Here is a 12,690-nt window from a genome sequence, read left to right as displayed (position 1 = left end):
TAGGCTTTCAAAAGCTAAGGGCTGGGTGCAGTGGCTCATGTCTGTAATCCCAGCACTTTGGGAGGCTGAGGCGGGCAGATCACCTGAGGTTGGGAGTTCGAGACCAGCCTGACCAACATAGAGAAACCCCATCTCTGCTAAAACTACAAAATTAGCTGGACATGGTGGTGCATGCCTGTAATACCAGCTACTCGGGAGGCTGAAGCAGGAGAATCGCTTGAACCTGGGAGGTGGAGGTTGCAGTGAGCCGATATCGTGCCATTGCACTCCAGCCTGGGCAACAAGCACGAAAACTCCATCTCCAAAAAAAAGAAACAGCTTAAAGGGCAAATATAAGGTATATAAAAACCTTATGTTTTAATTCCTACATTGCTATTCCATAAGGATTCTAAGTATTTAAAATTGGAAAAAGCAGATTTTAAGCTACAGGACACCTTCGGCAAATTTAATTGGTATTTAGGTGGTCTGGTAGAGATTGTGTAGCTTTGAATTTGAATTTACAACATTTTGGTATCTCTGCAGCGAGTAACTTACGAAAAACAAGTTGGGAACTTCTGGCTTCAAATAATAAATTGGAAAGGACTGTTCCCTCATAATACCATGGACCTTATAGCATGAACCATACTATATGAATTTTAATATTAGGTTCATTTTACCACCTAAATTATTTGAGTATTGAAGGTATATGATTTCAGCATTTTTTAATCCCAACTATGACAGTCATGTGGTATGGATCTTGAGGACAGCCTTCTCATGAAGCTCCAATGTACTAAAATGGTCAAGAAGAACCATTTCTTTCTGGATGTGAGTATAGTTTAACAATTACTGCCTTGCAAAGCATGTATCCCTAGGGTCAAACTGTTATATAAAAAAAAATTTCCCTAGATAGAGCAAAATTCAAAGATGAAAAACAGCCCCTAAAACAAATTGCTATACAACTCTCTTAAGAACTCAATGTGATAAAATATATAACACTTCACTTGAGAAAAAAAATGAACACACTCACAGATGATCTCTATCGGGACCTAAGAAGTGAAAAATTTGTTATAACATTGGAGGGCTGATTTGAAAAGACTGTTTCCTTGCCCTTCTGATCCCTTGTTTTGCAAAACTATACATCATTTCTAAGGAGAGCTTTACCAATAGAAGACATCAGTCCTTGAGAACCCTCAGCAAAGGGTATTTTGTCTTTCAAGAGTAATTTTGTCATTACATTCTATGCTTTCTTTCAAAAGATGATGTTACAAAATGTAAGTGTTATACAAAAACAGGAAACAGGCAGGGCGTGTAATCTCAGCACCTTGGGAGGCTAAGGCAGGCAGACTACCTGAGGTCAGCAGTTCGAGACCAGCCTGGCCAACATGGTGAAACCTCATCTCTACTGAAAATACAAAAATTAGCCAGGTGTGGTGGTAGGCGCCTGTAATCCCAGCTACTCAGGAGGCTGAGACAGGAGAATCTCTTGAACCCAGGAGGTGGAAGTTGTAGACCTGATATTGCGCCACTGCACTCCAACCTGGGTGACAGAGCAACACTCCCATCCCCTACCAAAAAGAAATAAACAAACAAAAAAACCACAGGAAATCAGGAAATAACCAGACAAAATTCTTTGGTAAACAGCAATCACCGCTTGTCTAAAGGGCATCAGCATCCCATTCTAAACTTTAATAAGTTAGGTTGTAGGTATGGTAGGGATATTAAATAATTCTTAAAAGTAAAAACATTTTTTGTTTTGGTGAGACGGACTCTCGCACTGTCACCCCAGCTGGAGTGCAGTGGCTCACTGCAACCTCCACCTCCTGGATTCAAGCGATTCTCCTGCCTCAGCCTCCCAAATAGCTGGGATTACAGGCGCCTGTCACCACACCCAGCTCATTTTTTTATATTTTTAGTAGAGACGGGGTTTCACTATGTTGGTCAGGCTGGTCTCAAACTCCTGTCCTTGGATCCACCCAACTCAGCCTCCAAAGTGCTAGGATTACAGGCGTAAGCCACCACGTCTGACCTAAAAGTAAAATTTTTAATTTAATCAACTAACTATATTTCATAATTATAAACAATATATTTTTAGTTTCTCTCCCATAAAAGACATAAACTATATGTTACATAATACATTATATAACAGAAAACTGTATGTATAATAAAATTCAGTAGCATCTGGGAGAAAAAAATGTAACTTTAAATGCAATTAATAGACTGCTTCTAACACATAAAACTTACTAGATTTCAAAAGTTAAACTTCTTAAGTTAAAAATGAAGTTTAAAAAACACGTTAAGCCTCTATGGAGACAATTTTATTTGTTTCAAAAAGCAGATCAAATCCTTTGAAAGCAAATGTCATCCCATCAACACTTTCATCTATGGAATACTAAATATCTACTTAAAAGAATGAGAAAGAGCTTTTTTTTTTTTTTGAGATGGAGTCTCACTCTGTTGCCAGGCTGGAGTGCAGTGGCACGATCTCAGCTCACTGCAACCTCCGCCTCCCGGATTCAAGCAATCCTCCTGCTTCAGCCTCCCAAGTAGCTGAGACTACAGGCACGTGCCACAATGCCCAACTAATTTTTGTAATTTTAGTAGAGACGGGGTTTCACCATGTTGGCCAGGATAGTCTCGATCTCTTGACCTCATGATTTACCTACCTTGGCTTCCCAAAGTGCTGGTATTACAGGCATGAGCCACCATGCCCTCTCATAAACTGACAAGAAATAACGAATTAAAAAAAAATTTTTTTTTTAAGACAGGGTCTCGTTCTGTCACCCAAGTTATAGTGCAGTGGCACAATCTCAGCTCACTGCAACCTCTGCTTCCCAGGTTCAACCTCAGCCATTTTCCTGTCTCAGCCTCCCAAATAGCTGGGACATCACCACGCCCAGCTAATTTTTGTATTTTTAGTAGAAACGGGTTTCGTCATGTTGGTCAGGCCGGTCTCGAACTCCTGGCCTCAAGTGATCTGTCTGCCTCAGCCTCCCAAAGTACTGGGACTACAGGTCCGAGCCACACTACCGGTCAACAAATAAAATTTTTAAGTAAAGAGAAGCAAGGTGAAGAGTAGTATGTATGAGGTTTTCTACTTTTTTAAAGGAAATGATGGTTGGTTGGTCTGTCCATCCATCCATCCATCCACCCATCCAGCCATCCATCTGAATGCATGGAATCTTTGGAAGAGTAAACAACAAAAAAAATGATGGCTGGTTACTTCCAGAGAAGGGGAAGAGTCTGAGAGCTAAAGATAGGAGGGAACTTTTTTTATATTATACTGTTTTGAACTATTTAAATTTTTTTTTTACCATGTACATTTTATACTACACATTCAAAAAAAATTTAATGGGGAATTGGTCAAGTTACTGGATCTATTTGACTACAAGATTTGACTAGTAAAGCAGTTGAACTATTACCTAGATAATATCTGTTGAATAAATGAATGAAATGGTGCCCACTTTTTTAGTCAGGTTAGGATTTGTATGTACTTTATCTCTTGAACTGATGGCAGATTAAGTGATAAAACCAAAATATATCATCAAAAGAAAGAATTCATGGACATGAATGTTTACAGGTTATTTGCTAAAGAGCAGGCAAGCAAGTAGGCAAACTGGCACAGACAGCACTGAGTCTGTTTCTAAGATCAATTTCCATAACCAAAAACAGACCAGAAAAATGTTAAGTCAAATTTAAGTAGAAGACTGACAGCTTCCAGCATGAGGGTTAATCCAGCAAGAAAGAGATTCACAAAGACAAATGGTTTTTAATTCTAGTTAGTTATTTTTGATTGAAGCGGGTAAAAAAAACATCTGTTGCTAGATCTTTAAGTTTTTAAGCCTTTAAGTTTTAGTATAATAATTCTGGGCCTTCAACTCAGGTACTATCCATCTAACAATAAAACAATGGTGACCATTAATTATTTACCTGTGTTATAAAAGTAATATGAAAGGTGTTTTCTAAAAGAATTAGGGAATGGTTACTAACTTATACTCTGGAATAGCAACATTTTGAGTGTTTCTTTTTTGGGGGGCAGTAGGGAAGGTATGGTTCAGACAGGGAATAGATATGGGGCTGTGGAGGTGGTAAAAGAGACATGGAGAAATAGAGGAAAGGAGAAGAAGGAAAATGGGAATGAAAACTCTCTCCCATAAGCTGAAGATACCTTTTAATTAGACTTTAAAAAATCACTTCTTCATAAAAATTCAGAAACCCTGGGCCAAGAGAAAGGAAGGTAACCAATGAAATGAACTCCACTTCCATTTCTGAATGATGAATGTTTAAACCAGAGACAAAATATGAAGAAAAGAGACACCTACATCCTAGACACCAAGTGCCTATTTAAACCTCTGTAAGAAATAAATCGGAGAGAGCAAGAATTTCTTCCTGGAACTGAAGTCAGGTTGGAATATAGCTCTATAAAAACCTATGTAGGTGGTCTTGAAAATGTTCCAAAAGGTTTTTCTTGCCTGATCTGCCTGAAGTAGAGCACAGTGACTAGAAACACAATAGCCAGACTCTCTACTTAATGAAGACATATCCCTTGAGTACAGCAACATGAGGAAAACAGGATTGAAAACACACTGCCTTAAGTCACTTTTTAACCCAGATAGGAGCTAAACTACATTTGGAGACTTCCAAATTATTATAGAACTTGGTGAGCTTAAGTGCTTTCTTATTCTATATTTCTTACAAAAAAATCTAAGGCTTAATAGTTTTTTTGGATTTTTTTTTTTTTTTTTTTGAGATGGGGTCATGTTGTGTTACCCAGACAGAAGTGCAATGGTGTGACCACAGCTCACTGTAGCCTCAAATTCCTGGGCTCAAGCTATCCTCCAGCCTCAGCCTCCCCAGTAGTTGGGACTACAGGCACATACTATCATGCCCAGCTAATTTTATGATTTGTGAAAAATAGAGACAGGAGACAGAGTCTCACCATGTTGGCCAGGCAGTCTCCAACTGCTAGGCTCAAGTGATCCTCCCACCTCTGCCTCCCAAGTGTAGGGATAACAGGCATGAGCCACTGTACCTGGATGGCTCAATAGTTTTAATTCAGCTAAGAAATCTCTAATTCTTTGGCCTATAGAAGGCCAATGCTTACCACAGAAAAGAATTAAATTTTCCTAAGTTTTCAAATGAAAATATGGTCATATCATTCAGCAAAAAATTTGGGCTTAGCTACCTATTTATCACCTAGATTACTTAAATTGCAAATTCTGAAACCCTATCTCCAGAGATTCCAAATCAGCAGCAGTTGAAGCCCAAGAAATAAACATTTCACATACATTTTAATGTACATGCCACGGGATTCCAACTGAGGTGACACAAGAACAGAACTTCGGGAACACCGTTCTACATTCCTAAGAATGGTCCTAACTATACTACCAGGAAAGAAAAACAGCAACAAGAAGCAATTTGTAGAGTTCTAGACACTGTAATTGCAAAAATATTTTTTCTATTGTTTTAATATAAAAGATGCTCTCCTAGTTGTTGTGCAGAAATGAGTTATGGTTCCTTATCCCTTGAATCAGATATTGACCTCTGGGAGTGGTATTTTCTGGACATGTTCAATATACTAATCAAGGCCATGCTTAGTTCAAATTTTACCTTAATAACACAAGTTATTAAGAGTAAACAACAACAAAAAATGATGGCTGGTTACCTTCAGGGAAGAGGAACCAAGAGACTGAGAGCTGGAGATAGGAGGGAACTTTTTTTTTACAAAATAGGTTCTAAACTATTTATTTTTTTTTAAGGATTCAAGAATGGATAGTACATGTGTTAGGAGAAGAAGACGAACAACCAACAGTTGTCACAAGTTTAAAGAACCATTTCATTCCCCTTTCAGAAACAATTCAATAGTTCAGAGTAGCAGTCTAGCAAGATGGAAGAGTTAATTTACACAAACACTCTGGATTGCAGGGCAACAGATGGCAGACACTGTTAAGCAAGCAATCTCTTGAGTTGATAGAATTCTTGTGTCTAGGCCAACTTTAATTGCTGTGTCAAACCTATTCAGTAATTTCAGCTCAGTGAGGAATGGAAGCAAGCAGCAAGGAAGAGGAAGAGGGGAGGGAGGCAGCATCACTTTCATATGTTCTAGGTAGCACCTAAACTGTTGTCCCTTTACAACAGTTTAACAGCTATCTGTGTAACAGCTATCTGAAGTTAAGGAAACTTGTTAGGGAATAAGTGAGATGAACCACCTAGCATGTGGGAGGCAGAAAATGGTTCCATATTTTCTTCCTGGTATGCAGTGCAGTACAAATTAAAGTTTTCAAACACTCAAATACTTAGTCTTTTGTTTTCACTGTATTACTAAGTAACTGGGAAGGGTATGGGCCTATTTGATCCTACAGGATAAAAGAATTAAATTTGGAAAATAAGGACAGAAAGGCCTCTGTATTACAGATAAAGATAACCAATGAGAAACAAAATAACTTTGCAATTATTTTTTTCCCAACACAGAAACAATTATTATCACCTGTTGTATATAATGTAAAAGTAAGATATTTTGCTACAACTGAACCCATAAACTAATTTCTTTCAAAATCATACAGAGCATAGTTTTGGAGTTTCAATTTTTTAAAAAAAGCATATAGAAGTGTTAGCAAAATGTTTCCTACTGTTCAAGACTCTGCTATTCTTTTTTTCCTGAAATGATACTGAGTCTAAATTCCTGAAAAATAGGATTTTTGCTTGGGGAAAAAGTAAATACTTTTACTTTTTTGTAACCCTTCTTAAGAAAACTGTTTCAAGAAGCAGTTCTACTTGAATAAACAGAAATATAAAAACACAATACAAACCAATGACTTCTTACCTTGCCACCATTTTCAGGTTTAAGGTCATTCTGTTAAAAAAAGAAAATATTTTAAGACATATCCAAATGAACTCTTACTATATGCTTGCTTCTAACTTTGGAACATGAGACTATATTCTGGTGATAGTGAATTTCCCTGGGAGACTTAAGGATCTATAAAAAGATACTGACCCCTACTCTGAGTATATCAGGGTCCCTTCTTAGAAAGGCATATATGGATAGTTTTAAAGTCCATAATTACTACTTTTAGCAAGGAGCTTGCAAAAGCAAACCACTATTTTAGGTAGAGGTGTTATTAACTACATTACAAAAATGAATCAACACATAAAATAATCCAAAAGCAGTTCCCTTAGCTTTTTAGAGATATTACATGTGCTACCTGGCAAAGAAGCTATATCCTAGCACAGTTAAGACTAGATAATTTTGGAGAAAATTTACCCTGATGGCTAGGTTGAATGAATTTTCATTTTAATAATCCATTTTTTTTTTTTTTTTGAAATGAAGCCTTGTTCTGTCACCCAAGCTGGAGTGCAGTGGTACGATCTTTGCTCACCTCAACCTCCACCTCCCAGGTTCAAGCAATTCTCGTGCCTCAGCCTCCAAATAGCTGGAATTACAATGTGAACCACCACACCCAGCTAATTCTTGTATTTTTTAGAAGAGGTGGGGTTTCACCATGTTGGCCAGGCTGGGCTCGAACTCCTGACCTCAAGTGATCTGCCTGCCTCAGCCTCCCAAAGTGCTGGGATTACAGGTGTGAGCTACCACACATTGCCAATAATTCATTTCTTCATCCTGTTCCGCAGCTGTTCAGTAGTTTTCTCTGCATAAGGGCTCCTAGCTGTGATAGTTCTTACCGGATGGATATCACCAATATAGTACTGCTTTAGCATTTCTCTGGCATCAGAGGAGTGTCCTACATCTTCAAAGCTCTCACTTGCATCTACACCAGCTTGTTCCAGCAGAACCTCTTCTCCTCCAGGGTGCTACAAGGAAAAGATACTTACTGAACCAAGGGTTCTCTGAAAAGCAAACCAACAAGTTACTTTCCCATACCCCTTTTTTCCTTTAATAGAAATAATGGAACAAATTAACATTAGGTGCTGCCTGATAGGATGCAAAGGGAAGAACATAGCATAACTTCTGGGATACTGTGGTCAAAAATGCCTAATATGGGGGTAACTGTGAGGAAATATGGACAACCACAAATTTAGAAATATTCTACAAAATCTCTCTGGACAGGTCTGGCCTGTGATCTCCAAAGATACTATGGTCATGAAAATCAAATAAAGAGTAAAGAAACTGTTTCATATTGAAGGAGGCTAGAGAGACATGACAACTGGGAACAATGTGTGATCCTAAGTTGGTTCCTTTGCCAATATTATTGAGATAGCTGCAGAAACCTGACTGAGGAATCCAGGCAAAGGGTATATGTAATTCTTTATTCTATTCTTGCAACTTTTCTGTACATATGAAATTGTTTCAAATTAAAAAGGTAACTAGGCCAGGCGTGGTGGCTCATGTCTATAATCCCAGCACTTCAGGAAGCTGAAGCAGGTAGATCACTTGAGGTTAGGAGTTTGAAATCAGCCTGGCCAACTTGGTGAAACCCTGCCTGTACTAAAAATACAAAAAGTGCTGGGTGTGGTGATGCACACCTGTAGTCCCAGCTACTCAGGAGGCTGAGGCAGGAGAATCACTTAAACCTGGCAAGGGGAGGTTGCAGTGAGCCAAGATCACACCACTGCACTCCAGCCGGGGCAAAAGAGCAAGACTCTGACTCAAAATAAATGAATAAATAAGTTAACTAAATAAATAAGTAGTGCCTCAGGAAGTAGATTCTATAACTATCAGCTATGTGACCCTGCACAAGTTATTAAGAAATTGAAATGTCTTCATTTCCTTACTTGTAAAATGGGAATCTTAATAAAGAGTACCTGTCGTGACAACTATTGTACATGTTAAAGGAGATAAGCATATAAAACACTTTGTACCCCAGAAAAGCAAGGTATAGTAGGCATAATATAATACCATCTATGACTTGTAAATGAAGATACATATATGCTTACACATGCATAAAATATCTCTGGAAATGGTGAAAGAACCTGGTGGCTGGGAGGCAGGGTAGAAGGAAGACTTCACCACATACTCTTCTGAAATTGTTTTGCCAAGTAAAGCATTACTTAGAAAATAAATCATTTTGTAAAATTATATTTAGTATAGTCCTTGACTTAAATACTCAAAAAACGTTTACTTACAATTAGCATATTTAGAATTTATATTATCTAAATTTGTATTTTTGAAATATTAAGTAATGCTTTTTACTTACTTTTTATAACAATTTCAGCAGGAATAAATTATCATTCCTATTTTAAATAAATATTAATTCAACTGAAGTATAAAAACTCTTAAGTGTTACTACCCAATGATAGTCATTTGCCTATGAGCTCCCTGAGGATAAGGATAACTTCTATTTTTCTCTCTGAAAAGGTCTCCACCCAATGAATGGGTCTCACATCCCAGTATTTAAACATGCTATTTTAAAGCAAGAGTAAGACAGCCACTATTCATTTGTTATTATATCTGAAGCCTCTCAGATGTGTTCTTTGTTGTGGAACTAAGTCATCAGTTCTGGAATTATGTCCCAATTTGTTCTATGTACCTAAACTGTGGAAGATATTTTTTTCCTTTTGACACATCCCAACTATTGTGTTGCCTTTCAGAGTAAAAGGACAACAAAACTCCTTAGAAGCTTAGGACGTTTCAGGGAATGACTGAATTTATGACTTGCTACACAGTTCTTTCTACAAAGTACTTTCACTTTCATCAATCTCTCACCACTTATAAACAACAAGAGAAAGCACAACACTTTTTAAAAACATTAAGTAAAAATTATGTATTCACTGTGGTAAATTTAGAAAAAAGAATAATCAACTAGAGTCTCTGGAACAGAAAGAAGTGCAGTTAACAATTTGGTGTGTAAAATTTCATTTTTCCTATATATTCTTTCAATCAGTTCAGCCATTAATCTACAATTTTTTATTGAATCCTTACTATTTTATGTGGTAGGCAGTGACAAAAGTTTTTTGTGTTTCACAAAGTGAATTCCTATGTACCTAATGTTTTATAGCCTGCTTTTTTTTTCACTGAAGCAAGTGGACGTCAGAGTGATCAAACAAAATCTTTTGATTTAACAACTTTCATTCTAAAATGTAATCTTAATAGAGATGGCTTACAACAAGCAAAAAGACATCAGGGAGCTCTTAGTTTCTGTTTAGAACTCCGTAGTCTTCAGATATCATTAGTGAAAAATCGAATGGATGCAGGGCTGCAGCAGGCCACTGACAGTGCAGCTGGAGGAGCTGGAAGCAGTCCACTAAGCCTAAGGCTGTAGCAGGGTCCTAGCCAGTCCTAGGCCAAGATAATGCTCAGGCTGAGGGGCATGAGAAGGCCTCGAGGAGAACCCAAAGAAGAGCCCCAGCACCCCAGGAGAGGAAGCCAGACCAGCTCTCTGACCAGAGGGCAGGAGCTACTGTTCAACTCCAGCATCAGCCTCTGGATGGTCCTGCCCATATTTATTATCTGCTTCTTCTCAGACATGATCTGCCACTACATGTTCATCCTGCTACAGAGCAACAAGAAGCTCACAGGAGCAAGTATCTGACAGTTATGTCCTAATTTGAAGCAGAGTCTTTAGGGAAAATGGAAATTACACTCCCAAAAAGTCTTTTCTTGACATAAAAATATTACATCAACAACCTAGAGGATAAAAATATCACCACTTTCTCCCACTATGCTCTCAGACATGATGAAAGGAAATATAACAAACATCATCCCTGTGATTCTTACTGGTAGATGAATCAACAGAACATACTCAGGCATTGTTGCAACCAAGGTCCTATTTCCAGGGACCCTCTGTTTTTTTGTTTCTGTTTGTTTATGAGACAGTCTTGCTGTGTCACCCAGCCTGGAGTGCAATGGCACTATCCCGGCTCACTGCAACCTCCGCCTCCTGGGTTCAAAAGATTATCCTGCCTCAGGCTCCCAAGTAGTTGGGATTACAGGCGCCCGCCACCACATCTGGCTAATTTTTGTGCTTTTAGTAGAGACGGGATTTCACCACGTTGGCCAGGCTGGTCTCGAACTCCTGACCTCAGGTGATCCTCCTGGCTCAGCCTTCCAAAGTGCTGGGATTACAAGTGTGACCCACTGCACCCAGCTGACCCTCTAGTTTTAAGCCTATGCTGCAGCAAGTTACCAAACTTCTCACATTAGATGCACCCTGAATGAGCTCTGCATCCTGGTATTTCCTCAATGTATTTAGGCTTCAGAGAATTTACTGTGATTCTGGGTCAAGATAATGGCAACTGACCAATAAACAATGAGGCCTGAACGGATGACCAGAGCAGCCATGGCCATGCCCACAAACACCAGCAAAGCTTCCAAGACAAAGCAGAAAGTTTTGGAGCTAATGGGTCACCAGCGGACACTAGATGATGTCAAAGAAAAGCTCATGGTCAAAGACCTTCACTTTGAAGGTATGTTCAAACAGGAGTTACAAGGCCAAGTACAGTGTCTCATGCCTGTAATCCCAGCACTTTGGGAGGCCGAAGAGGGTGGATCACTTAATGCTAGGAGTTTGAGACCAGCCTGGCCAACACCGTGAAACCCTGTCTCCACTAAAAGTACAAAAACTAGCCAGGCATGGTGGCACTCGCCTGTAATCCCAGCTACTGGGAAAAACCACTTGAACCTGGGAGGCGAAGGCTGCAGTGAGCCAAGACTGTACCACTGCATTCCAGCCTGGGTGACAGAGCAAGGCTCTGTCTCAAACAAAAAAAAAAGTTACAAACTTCTATTTTTGAAGACCAAGCAATAAAGATTAGCTCTACCAGAACTTGGAGTGGCCTTTAACCTGCTAACTTAAGTTTGAGGCTGGAGCCTCTTAGAACTAAAAAAAAGAAAAAAAAAAGGATGGCTAGGCACAGTGGCTTACCTGTAATCCAAACACTTTGGGAGGCCAAGGCAGGAAGATTGCTTGAGGCCAGGAATTCAAGACCAACCTGGGCAACCAAGCAAGACCCCGTTCTCCACAAAAAAATTAAAAAACTATCCAGGCATGGTGGCTCATGCCTGTAGTCTTGGCTACTGGGGAAGCTGAATTAGGAGGACCACCCAGGAGCCAAGGAATTCAAGGCTGTGGCGCCACTGCACTGCAGCCTGGGCAACAGAGACCCTGTCTCTAAAAAAATTAAAATATTTAAAAATAAAAAAATAACAGTAATTTTAAAAGAAAGATACATGGGCCACTGAGCATGCAGCAAGGATCATTCTTATCTGAGCTGGGTTTCCCTTTATGCCTTAAACTAGAAAAAATGAAGAGTATGTGCTTGATGATTTACAGGGAAAGAGCCCTTTAAAAATGTTTTATATTTTCCTTCTGGTGACTCTAGAAATGAGAGGCAAAGAAAAAGGAAAACTTAAGCAAATTATAACATAAACGTTTACCAAAAATTCAATCTTTGAAAAAGCATTATTTTCTAAAAGATTTCATGTAAACAAAAAAGAAAAAGCATTATTAATTATAACTAATTATTATGTGCAGTCTTTTAATCATAGTAAGCACCTATTTTCTTGAGATTCAAGCACCCTGCATTTTTATATTTAATTGTGTTAGTATTTTTATAACTTCCTTTACAAAAATCATAATTTTCATTACCAAAAATTTAGAAACAATAGATGAGCAAAATGAATCTCCCTGTATCGTTCATTTCGAGCCTACAGAATGACATAAAGAGCAAATATGTGAAAACTTCATTCACACAAACTCTTTCAGACTGATTATCCAGGGCCAGGAGACATAGCAAACCTTCTATATATTTTAATATTAT

At 38.5% G+C, this 12,690-nt stretch overlaps 1 protein-coding gene across 12 annotated transcripts in view; it reads right to left on the bottom strand.

Moving 5' to 3' along the window:
- The window catches only part of LOC105706844 (cytochrome b5 type B), a 71,420-nt gene that overhangs the window by 45,752 nt on the left and 12,978 nt on the right, over positions 1 to 12,690 (bottom strand). For 8 of the 12 annotated variants that reach the window (XR_010344876.1, XR_010344877.1, XR_010344875.1 and 5 more), the window contains exons 2-3: positions 7,657 to 7,785; positions 6,800 to 6,829 (exon numbers count right to left, since the gene is read on the bottom strand). Coding sequence is in view for 7 of the 12 variants with exons in the window: in XM_064383240.1 (XP_064239310.1) it covers positions 6,800 to 6,829; positions 7,657 to 7,785 (159 nt within the window). In the remaining 5 variants the exon portion in view is untranslated. Of the gene's footprint in view, positions 1 to 6,785; positions 6,830 to 7,656; positions 7,786 to 12,690 lie in introns of all 12 variants that reach the window. The other 4 variants (XR_010344873.1, XM_064383236.1, XM_064383238.1 and 1 more) reach the window with 1 other exon arrangement.

Source organism: Aotus nancymaae, unplaced genomic scaffold (genome assembly GCF_030222135.1).
Source record: "Aotus nancymaae isolate 86718 unplaced genomic scaffold, 86718_ANA_hifiasm-v0.15.2.pri h1tg000030l, whole genome shotgun sequence".
NCBI lineage: Eukaryota > Metazoa > Chordata > Mammalia > Primates > Aotidae > Aotus > Aotus nancymaae.
This window is presented reverse-complemented; position numbering and strand designations above follow the sequence as displayed.